This window comes from Sinohyriopsis cumingii, chromosome 3 (genome assembly GCF_028554795.1).
Source record: "Sinohyriopsis cumingii isolate HCF-2022 chromosome 3, ASM2855479v2, whole genome shotgun sequence".
NCBI lineage: Eukaryota > Metazoa > Mollusca > Bivalvia > Unionida > Unionidae > Sinohyriopsis > Sinohyriopsis cumingii.
In genome coordinates, this window is record NC_142963.1 from 79,008,300 (window position 1) to 79,020,751 (window position 12,452).

Genomic DNA, 12,452 nt, shown 5'->3' on the forward strand with positions numbered 1-12,452 from the left:
TTGAGACACAGTATTGTAAATTAAATCCCAACTAATCCTAAATTTCCTACAAAAGTAAAAAAGTATAGAATGTTCCAAATGAATTCCAGCAGTTTTGAATGTTCTGATATAATACAACGATGCAATCCCAAACGTCTGTGAATGAGTTCATAAATTCCAAATTAATGTAATAATCTTAAAGTCAATGAGCACTTTAGCAATTCCAATGAATATTTTAAATGAAGAATTCCTCTCGAATTAATTCTGATGTCAACAACTGCTAACTCTGATCATGGTTCCCCAGACTGATATAGAATCAGAATGAATTATTTGTTTCCCAAATCCCTATTTACACACATTTTCACTTGACCTATGTCATAACAGCACTGCAATGGAAAAACCTAGCCCAATCATAAACAAGAAGGTGTAGAACTTTCCGAACTCAAAATGCTATGTAAACATTTTATTTATAACTTACCGTCATGGACAAACATCAAGCACACATTATGAATTAAACCTACATAACATGCCAAAAATAAAACGCTGATAAATCTTCCTTACCCGACACAGTTGCCAACTTCTTTGAGTCTGTCCCTTGATCATGGTCTAGGACTGTGCTCAAATGATCCTTCCTGCAAAACGTAAGTATGCACTGTATTTTTTCCTCTTAAAATGTATGTAGAGAAAGGGTCATAAGTGTAAATATCTAAATGGACAATTCCTGTACATTTATAAGAGTCATTTATAAGAGTGGAAATGATAGTAATATTAAAAGACCTGAGTGGGCCCATTCTCACCCACATGATAGAGAAATCTACCTGATTTGCAAACCTTACTTTTTTTATATCTCTGTCTGGTTGTATAATCCCAGCTGTCTCAGTCATGGTGTCCACATGCTAGGAATTACTTTTAAAAAGGTCTTCTACTGTGCGTGATGGAGATGTTACAAAATCTAACAACAACAACAGATATATAACAAAAAGAACTTCACTCATAAAACAACTTATGGTCTCTTGGTCTCTGATAACAAACCATTCTGAGAGAGACAGACAGACACACACATGCACATAAGTCAAGCTATATGGTTAGAGTCGAAACTGAAAATGTATCATATAACCCCAAAATGCAAAGACCAATGGAGCTGATCACATGAATAAACTGTTTGAATCCTTGCTGTTGGGCCCTATCACAACAACAACTTTATTAATACTGTATGTTGGGGTACAGGGGAGGGGATGAAGAATATAGAAATATCAAGTGGAGTATATCTCTTTAAAGCAAGATTGTGAACTAAATTTAGAATATTTCTAGTTTAACAAGAGATATACAAAGACAAGTAACAAAAATCAAAATTCTCAGAATAGCTAATCAAAACAGGCAACAACAAGATAGATGTTATATCACATTTTTGAAATTTCATCAAGCATCCCTAATCCACCCCAGTTTGAAATAAACACAATCATGCAACTGCAAATGAAAACTCATGCATTTACCAATCAGAGTGATTGTTTCATTGTTATTTTACAAAAAGATTTCCATGTAGCATATACATGCACCAGTAATAGAAACACCTGTCATATATCCAGGACAGAAAACATACATTTCCAAGAAAATCACAATTTAAAAAATCTTCTCAGTCATTATACACTTCATTAGAATTGTGTACCCAATATTTTATGGTATCATTGGCTACCAGAGAACTTTTTCAAATTAGAAATGATGAAAGTAGAACTTTTATGCTTAGGGTCAATAGGTCAACCCACTGCCCATAAAACATATTCATATTAACGGATGATGTTCATGACATTACTATGGAAACTAATGGTGCAGTACTTAAGGCAGTGACAAGAAGCTTAGGTTAGTATGAGGCTAGCTGATAGTTTAATGTGTTCCTATCTTTAATAACAATGACCATATCTGATGACTAATTAGCATAATTTGCATGATACTGAAAGACCTTCATGCCAAACATTTGGCCATCAAATCTGATCATATAATGTTTGCTTTTTAAGAACAATTTGTTTAAAGGTTTTCTATTTTTTTTTATTAATGGCCAACATCCTTTTTGCAATGCATCCTGTGAAAGAAAATTTGGTTTTGTGAGGAAGAATAGGACTGACTTCAGGAGCAGTATGAAAACACAGACACTAAAAGTCTTCTTGTTGTTAAACAAGAAGGTATTGTTTGCTCAAAGAGACATTTTGACAAAGTTAAGCCTAAAAGATGCAAAGGAGCAACAACCATGTCTTATTTGGAGTATTGTTAATTGATGTTCTTCACTGTTACGTTTTGTTCAGTCTGTTATTTATATATTGTTATTTATTATCTAAAAAATAAACCATTTTAGAATTTAATTAGTATGTTTATTTGAAAACCATTCCCTTTTTGTAAACATGTTCAACATGTTTCTTCCTTGATGAAATTCTCCCTGCAGTAATTGAAATCTCCCTGAAATTTTTTCAAATGTCCTTTGACTACTTTCATTGGAGTTGGCAGGTCTGCATTAATCAACCAGGAAATTAAAAATGCCACATGTAACCACTTTTACTGACACTGATTTATAAATTGATGGTTTCATATACAGTACACAGATATTATACCTGGTACATCCAAATGATTACGGCTATTTTATGAAGAAGAAAAAAAACATTTGCTGAAGGAAAATGTAGGAGAAACATAATGGTTTACTTTAAAATAACACTTTTTTTTCCTCACCATTTATTGTTTAAATTATTAATGAAAATTTTCAGGTTCTGTGTACAGTATATACAGCCAGTATTGGGGACTGCCTTCTGGATAACCAGTGAACCAGTGGATGTCCTATGTGTAATCATTTTATTTGATCTTGGTGGAACAGGGCCCTGAGTGGTCTAAAGTGCTCACTGTTATGGATCATTGCCATCTCACCTCTGCTTGCATGTTTTCAAGTCTCAGGTTTGGCCAATGTGGGTATGTGAGAAAGCCTGCCAGTAGCTACTCGGGGGTCGGTGGTTCTTTCTGGGATGTTCCCAGGTTCTTCCTCCACCAATGATACTGGCCACCATGTATAGCCTATCATGTACTGAAAAATGGGGTTAAACCCTACAACAACAACAACAACAACAACCACAGCAGCATAGCTTAGTAATCCAATGCAGAAATCTAAAGCAGTTTGGCAAATTCTGGCACAAAACTACCTCACATGAAATGTCTTGAAGTATTTACAAATTATTCTGATCTACCATTAAGTATGGCTGTCATTTCTAAGAACAGAAAAACTTTACATGACTTCTATCAAAACCTGCTAAAGTGAATATGACCATAGTTAACATAAAGCATTTTGGCATGTGAGGGATTGTGAGGAAATGGCTCATTACTTTGGCAAGAAGTCCAAATTTGGTTTGACCCATGCTATCTCTGATCTCACCAATCTTCATCCAAGTTTGGTCCATGGAAGCTGCTAAATTAGGCTCCAGCATTCCATTCCAGGAGGTAGTTCTTCAACCTGGTATAGAGAAAACTGCATCTGCAGCTGATCCAGTGAAGCTCCTGCAGGCATGATTGCTGGAAACCGCTTCACAAAGAAATCCAGCATTGCAAAGCAGATGAACGGTCTCTTTGTCACATCTGCTAGAACTGCATTTTTAAGATGAGGTTCTGAAATATTTCCATGCTTAATTAGATAGCTACATGCTGTTGTAAAGAATGCTTTTATGGAGATAAAGAATGAGTCATCCTTTTCTTTAGGGAGCTTACATTCCTGCATGAAGCTCAAGCTACTTGACCAATCATTATTTCTTCATCATTCTTAATGTTGTATCCAATCCGAAAATCAACAGATTCTGTATCCTTGTTGATCATGGCAGAAGGTTTCACAAACATGACCATAATCTGCTTGATAAGCTCTTTATCTGAGCAGACTGTTTGTGGATCATTGCAGCTGACTGCAGCTCAAGATTCACCCTGTCAAAAAAGAGAATGATGAAGTCCAAGATGAAGAATTTCAACTTAAAAGTCATGGACCTCAAATTTTCCAGAACTCTCTGCTTCCTAGAGTGGTTGGCTTCCACGCATTGTCTTGTTTTGACTTCTTTACTTATCCTCATTCCACTCTGCCTTAAAGAAGGCTGTAAGTGGATCCCACTGCATGAGTACCCATTTTGTCATTTTTCCAAGAGACAGCCACCTAGTACTGCCATGCTTGCACACCTTATTGATATCAACACTGCTTCTTCTTGGCAATGTATGAATGCATGCACCCTATTGTAAAAATAAATGTCATCAGAGAATGGTTCACAAGCCAAGTGGAGTTGCATATAACTCTAGCTGCTTTTGCAGCAAACATCCATAGGCACCACTCTTCATTCCTATCATAACATTGGCATTGTCCATGGTGAATGCAATGCAATTCCTCCAAGGGATGCCTTTTTCCTCAAATTTGTTGTCAATCAATTTTACAATGATTTCCCTTGTTCCCTTTTCTGTGCACTCCAATAATGTTAGATGTTTCATTCTGATATTTCCATTTTCACAATAGCAAACAACAAGTGGGTGTAATTTGTCTCCCCTGTCTGTGTGTGTGTGCATGTGATTTGGACTTTTTAACATAGCTTTAACAATTTTTCAGTCATATCGCTACGATGTCTGCAGTGTGGCAGTTTAGCACTGGGGCATCATGCTGTAGCTTCTCGTGGGTTGGTGGTTCTTTCCAGGTTGTATCCTGGTTCGTCCTCCACAAGTCAGGCATGGAAATTCCAAACTATAAGAAGCTTGGAAAGTTTTATATTTTTTTTTGACTTTCCAACTTCATTCGAATTTCCTTTTCTTTTAGACACTGTAGAAGAGATCACCAAACATATGAATTCAAGTCTGTGTGCTTTTCAAAGAACTTTTGTGCACTTCTGACCTTACACACTTGGGAATTTCCAAAACAATTTTTGTTAAACGAAATGAATTTTTCAATTTTGTTTTACAAAACATTTTTCCGGGAGAAAAACTTTTTAATGCGGGAGTGCGGGAGGTGTGGTTGAATTCGGGAGTCTCCTGCAAAAACTGGGAGGGTTGGCATGTCTGTTAATGGTTCTGATTAGCAATTCCATGCAGTATAACATGGCAGTGAACTGTGATCATACAAAGCCAGTACATATAGTTAAAACTATACTGTGATGGAGTTTTCAAAAAATTAAAGCCCACGAATCAGAACAGCTTTGTTGATCAATGTCATTTAGACACAGGTATGGTCACATGACACAAGCTGTGCAGAAGTATAAATACATACGGGGGTTCCATGTAAATCACATTTGGTGCAACTAAAAGTTACATATATATGTAATTTTAGCCAAATGCAGTTTAATGACCCTGGCCAACAAAAACAAAGATGAAAAAAAACCCACAAAAAAACACATCAATTAAACAGAATCAAGACCTTATCAATACAGGTGTATCTTTGTACTTGTACTATCTATTTAGCTTCCAAAACGTTAAAAAATGTCAGGCTGAATTTGTTTTCCATAGGTTCAAAATAACACTGAACCATATGCAAGGGAGATAACTACTGATGGGTCTAATAATTTAAACAAATTTGAATTGCCTATTTGGCATATAAATGACCTGTAAGGCCAGTGAATGGATACTGCAGACATACTGAAAGTCATCTATGTAAAAGTATTTTATATTCAATATTAAAGTGTCCCCTTAAACATGCAGTTCTAAAGCTGAGGCTACCAACCCATAATGTTAGTGATCACTACAGTCTGAATATGTGACCACTTTAATGTGAAGAAATTGGAGCATATGTTCTCAATTATAGGAGTTGTTTCAAAATATCTTTAAAATGTTTTGGACATGTGATGCAACTAAAAAATATTAAGTTGCTTGTTCTAGTGGTCGTCAATTAAATATTTTTTCCTATTCATAATTACAATAATGTAATCTAAGTACTCAGTTTTAATTACTTACAAAGTAAAGGGTCTGCTGTGTTCATGGAAGTCAGATGGCTCAAAAGTATGCTGAAATGACCAACACAGGCACATACAAAAACTTAAGCACCATGTTCCTGATCCCAGAGGCCATACCTGAATTTGTTTCAGTATGGCTGTTCATGCAGTGTATAATTGAATTTCAACATAAAAATGAAGAAAAGCTGGGACAATAGTGCCAATTTAGCAAGAAAAACTAGGGCCACTGCAAAGACTGTCATGACCACTACCTTTGGAAAATTGGTACTGAGATCTCGCTTTCCTAAAGACCTGCCATGACACATTTTTTATAACAAAAATATGGTAATTACCCTCGTTGTGGCCACATAGAGAGGTCCTCATCAATCAACATGTCTACTTCCTCTTTTTTGAGTGGGGCTGTTGTGGTCTCCACAGAGCTATTTCCTTTTGTATCCACAAGCTGACTGTCTTTACTTTCTGCAGGGTTTTCAAAAGGTACTAAAAAGATAACATAAGATGTTGACCAGTAGGGATAAAATTTAATCACTTGTCAATATTTAAGGTGTAAACAAAATTACCTGTAAGCAATTAATTGTACCCCAAATCTACAAATAGCATAGGATAATAGTGACTGTTATCATAAATTAAATGATAAACTACACATATAAGGGGCTCTGAGTGGCCGAGTGGTCTAATGCACTCTCTGTTACGGACCACTGCCATCTCACCTCTGTCTGTGTGGGTTTGAGTCTCAGATTCGGTTAATGTGGTTATGTGAGAAAGCTTCCAGTAGCTTCTCGTGGGTTGGTGGTTCTTTCCAGGGTTTATCCTGGTTCGTCCTCCACCATTAATACTAGCTGCCATGTATAGCCTATCATGTGCTGAAAAATGGCATTAAACCCTACAACAACAACAACAACAAAGCTAAATATGTCTAATTTACCATGGTTCACTTTTCAATTTCTAATTTTTAGCATCAGATGCCAACATGTCCCTGCCTGAGAAAATGCAAATTAAAACATGACATATGAATGCCATATTTTAATGTAGGCCACATTGACCCACCTTAAAATGGTAATCAAGAAATCATTTGCAGATATTTTATTTCTTTCCACACAAAAAGGCAAACAGAACCACCACAGCAGAAATCATAATAATTGGCAATGGTGATGGGATGGGGGAAGAATATAGGCTGAAGTCATGTATTGCTTTATAAAAGTTCTATGTCATGTGTCATGACTAAAAAATGACCAGTAATCAAGATATATACTGTATCTAAATATCCAGCCAAAACCATTGTTTGGTATGACCAGTATGGCTGCAATGTTTACATATATAATGGCTTGATTTAGTTCTGTGTGTGTGTAAACATTTACAAAATTGGTAGCCATGTAAATAAACATGCAGAAAGCTGTCAGGGACATAGGAACTACTCATTCCAATTAAATGATATATTTCCACACCTATGTAATGTGTTTAACAGCTTAGCTTAGTACATATTTACAAACATGGTAGCCAGGTAAATGAACATGCAGACAACTGTGAGAAGACAGGAACTATCCACTCCAATCAAATGAAATATTTTCACATCTCTGCTTATGCAGACTATTTAAAATGATATTTCTTACTAATTTGTTTTGTTATAGTATGGGTGATTTTAATACTGACTGTGGCATCACTAGGAAAAAGCTTAGGTCGACAAGAACTGGTTGTGCTTGTACATTACACAACATTACACATCAGGGTGATTGATTGATTTTGTTGACAACAATTTCTTTCAAATATTCACCTTTGAAAAACATTTTTGTTAACATAACCCTTGATAATAACATTTTATATAAAAGAATTATCATTTCAATTCTGTAAGCCACAGCATTTTATTATATCCAACACAAGTATACTATGTTGTGCAGGACTAAATGCATTATTCATATATATATATATATATATATATATATATATATATATATATATATATATATATATATATATATATATATATATATATATATATATTTTATGTGTAAGGGTTGCAGAACTATGCTGTTATAAGCAACATTCCATGTGAAGCTACGAACTGTCAAGGGCCATAACTCTATCCAAAATGTAGCTGACAAGACAAAACCTACAAAAGACTCATCAAAGTCTCTGATAATGTATACACAAAACTGCATCTGCACATGTTGAAGGATTCCTGAGCTATTCTGGTCACATGGATATGCTGAAGTGAAGATATAATACTGCTGGAAAAGGGACTAACCAAATGGTATTCAATTATGTGTTAGAGTTGCAAAGTGTGATCAGATGGAAAGATGAAAAAGGCTATTATTATAAGGCTTTCTCATGTTAATGCTGCCCCTAACGGATTTTCTTGTCAAATTTACAAAAATGTTTGTGATTTTCAGGTCTTTTAGTCTTTACCTATGCTATCATGTTTCAACCATTTTGGGATTTCTTTCTTCCGAGAGGAGCTTTGATCTCTGAAAAGGAAAGGAGAAAATAAGCTGAACTTAAAGAAATAAAAGCTTTCATATTAAATATCATGAAGCACCCATATGAAATATATCCCACCATGAATAAAGAAAAAAATTCCTTTCCACAGCAATGTTGGCTTCATCTATCATTTATAGACTATTATATATTCATAGTAAACATTTAACTCTTTCTTTATTATTTTATGTGACATGGAAAATACAGGCTGCAAGATGTTTATGTTTACTAAGGCATACATCATTTCATCACTGAATGCATGTATAGCCAATTATTTGCATTATTTGTGATACATCTGTGTTACTTAACATTTACAATTTACAACTGAGTGATCTTGGGATAAAATTTATATGTTAAGAACAAAAAAGTACCATTGTATTAGCGTATTTATGTGATGAAAGGTCCTAGATTGATGATAAGCCCACCTCCCATTTTTACAAAATACTGGCAAATATTTACTATGCACACATGTAAGTTCACCTTGTACTTTTCAGAATTTTTTTATTTAGCTACCCCACATCTTATCATCAGTTAATTACTTTGTCATAACAACCATGCAATTAGAAAGTGGTAAGCGGCTGACAATGGTGGTTTACAACACGTGCTCAACTGAAGTTATGGATGTTAAAAAGCTGTTATGCTCATTCTTGAGCTAAAAGGCATCATTTTGTACATATATGATAATAATTATCTTCACTTAATTAGGACCCTTGAAATATTTTTAACTAACCATGTATGAATTTCACCTCTATTAAGTTGAACTTTCATGATTATTTAAAGTTTTTCTCTTTATATCTACTGAAGATAATGTTAGTAGGATAAAATTTTGATACTCATTGTACCCATTCATTCAAGATAAAATGAATGTCCATATTGGTAAGGGATATGAATTAAAAGGCTAAATCCCATTTACAAGGTCATCAGCATGAACTTGATTCTAATTTTGGGTGCCATTTTCATTTACAAGCTGAACCATATCCAACAAAAAATGTATATATTGCCTCACTGTGACCAACTCTTGCCTGTGATGAGCAGTTTTAACTGTACATACAACAGTGTCAAAGTGGATTGGGATATATGCACAAATTAAATGGTGATGCCTATTCCAGTAACAATAACACAGTAGGAAAATTTATATCTGTCATGCCTATACTTGACAGGCAAGACAAAACACAAAACACAGGCAATTTATTTTAACTTTCAAACTCGCAAAGATCTATTTGCATTCTCTTGGTGAATTGTCAGAATCATAGTGGCAAAGATTCCCTTCCCCATCATGATAACAATACAACAAGTATAATGTCAAATGTTAAGCTATTAAATAGCATTGTGCATAACTATCCATACTTGATAGAACAGTGGAAGAAATAAAATGGGTCTAATCTACAGGCAGTACACATGAATTTCAGTTACCTGTTTACAGATATGATGGTGCTAACTTGGGAGAATACTGTGTTTTGCTTCTTGTCTCTAACAACCGATTAAAGATGTGGATGGGATTCACACACAAGAAATCACAAACAGTTTATGATATAAAAATTCAGGGTGGCCTTTATACACAAGAAAGTAAACCTTGTAAAAGTAGCTAATGGACTAGTTTAAAGAAAATAGCCATAATATTTTATCTTTGCAAAACTTACTTTTTATTCATGTCCTTCAGCTTTTGCAGCATTGGTATGTCATCTTGGCTCTGGGTGATGGAGTCAGACAAGGAGACCTGCTGTAGCTGGACTTGTTCAGATACTTTTGGTTCCTCCACCTTGGTTGCTGACATGGATGTCTTCTTTTCTGACTTCTTGGTTTTTGCCTCGGAGGAGATATTAGAACTTTTCTCCTGTGAATGCCCAACATCTGATCTGTCCTCAGATTTGTGTTGACCTTCATAGCTTTTGTGGGTCAAAGGTTTATCATCTACTTTCTTGAGGACTGGCAAAGGTGGGCGATTGTCAGAACTAAATGAAATATAAAAATGCCACTCAAACCGAAAGATTTAATATAGACCGTAAGATCAAGATTATTTAAAGCAATACAATTTTTAACAATATTACTGTAGACTACTATCTAGCATTATTCATCCAATCAGAGCTGGATCAATCTATGATGAACTGGCTTCTTAAGTGAAATAAAATATAAATAAATACTAGATTCAGGAAACTGAACATCAGCTGTATACGAAGGATGGCTGTTGAAAACAAGAAAAGATTTTGGGATGAGCTATTATTGTGTGTGGGTGGTTGTAATGCATTCTAGTACTGTTTTAATTACAATACTAAGTCGCTTAATGTCAATACTTTATTAACTCAAAATATTCTTATGGGATCTTGAATATATTTGGTGAATGAAACATAACTGCCACAACAGTATCTGAAAACTGGCATAAATAAATCTTAACCAGATGGATGGAAAGACATAAACAATCATTTTCAACTCTGGAAACAGGGAGAAGCTATGTTTTTTTAATGCCACACCATGAGTCCCCAACATATGTACATCTGTGTCACTGATATACATATAATATGCACTCAAGACAGGGAATAAACAAATAGAACATTTCCTGTTTCTAGAGTTTAAAAAGAAAAATTTGAATTAATGCCTACCAAACAGGAGAAGGTAGTAACCACTGATATTGCTGACTCTACTAAACAATTCAGAGTTAAAAACATCATTTAAGGGTTCAACTTTAGAAATTATTTAAACTTTCAATTCTAAGTCAACCCAGGGACTTTTTAAGAATATATTGTGAGAAACATTCAAGAAAAATTCTGATTAATTTGCAAAGAAAATTATCAAAAGTAAATTCTTTGAGTTGTGAATTTCATTTGCTGATGGAATTTGTTGCTCTTCAGCCCTTATTTACCATGGGATTATGGTTTTGCTGATTGTAATACATTCTTGAACTGCTGAGGGACATGAGGAAAAGCTGGCATAACACACTGACAGTTGGATGAGTCGGCTTACCTTTCTGTGACAGATCTGGAACTTTCAGTGTCTGTGGAACTGAGACCATCCAGGCGGGCTGCCATCCTTTTCGACTTGCGAGGAGTTCTGGAGCTTTTGGGTTTCCCTGATGTTCTGACATCTTCTTAAAGAAATATAAAACTTCTAATAATCTGAAATATGTTCAAGCAACAAAGATGCCTCACAAAAATGTCTGAAATTGACCTAAATTAAAAACTTAACTAAGGTGTGATGGTCAGATGGACAAGGGTAACACTATATGTCCTATTTCTGTCATGGTCAGGAAATGAAAAGAAATGAGATAAGACATATCAATTTCTTTAAAACCAATTTTGATACATTTTAAGTGTAAGCTCACACATCCATCCTTATACTTGCTGTTTTGACCTAATTATCAATGAATCAATTATCCCAGTGTCATAATGGTGACAAGTTGTTTTAAATTTGGTGGAAAATTAACTCTTTCAGACTGACCTTGCGTTAAAGCCGTCTAAATCACTAATAAATGAAAAGAAGGTAACTGTGACCTACTTACATTCTGAAATGCTGAGGACACTGCAAAATGATTATGACAAAGCAAAGAACTAGATTAATGTTAATAAGTCTCTAATATAACCCTATGTGAAATCAATGAACCCTGCCTGTAGAAAAGACGGTGCTAATATTTGGATTCTGTGTAATGTTTTTCCAGATAATTTATATACAGATAGCAATAAACGATTTTGTATGAGGGGCTTTGGGGTAATTTTAAAAAAAAGAGATATTCATAATTTATCTTAATGTTTTTATCTCTTTATTTATAGTGTTGTCAAAAATGGATGATCCCAAACTGAATGCACAAGGGGAAAATTCAAGTGCAGCAATGCATTTATGTTGGCTGGGTGCAATCAAAAGTTTTGGCCTACAATGTGCATAAGCGACTGTCCCACTTCTTCAAGCTATGCTATTATGCATTAACTAAAGTTTTTATAGTGTGTAATTTTGTGGGAAATTGGTCTGTTCATGGTCTACTTCCTTCCTCATTAAAGTAACATCTCAGATGCAAATGTCACTGTCTTATATATGAAACATCTATGATTTTGTTTAGTATAGCTTTAGGTTTTTTAT

At 34.7% G+C, this 12,452-nt stretch overlaps 1 protein-coding gene across 2 annotated transcripts in view; it reads right to left on the reverse strand.

Annotated features, from left to right (window-relative positions):
• The window catches only part of LOC149803166 (katanin-interacting protein-like), a 225,754-nt gene that overhangs the window by 71,500 nt on the left and 141,802 nt on the right, over window positions 1-12,452 (reverse strand). Inside the window, exons 17-21 of one of the 2 annotated variants that reach the window (XM_089952787.1) lie at window positions 11,346-11,466; window positions 10,028-10,339; window positions 8,319-8,377; window positions 6,248-6,395; window positions 541-611 (exon numbers count right to left, since the gene is read on the reverse strand). In XM_089952787.1, the coding sequence (XP_089808913.1) occupies window positions 541-611; window positions 6,248-6,395; window positions 8,319-8,377; window positions 10,028-10,339; window positions 11,346-11,466 (711 nt within the window). Of the gene's footprint in view, window positions 1-540; window positions 612-6,247; window positions 6,396-8,318; window positions 8,378-10,027; window positions 10,340-11,345; window positions 11,470-12,452 lie in introns of both variants that reach the window. The other variant, XM_089952785.1, reaches the window with a different exon arrangement.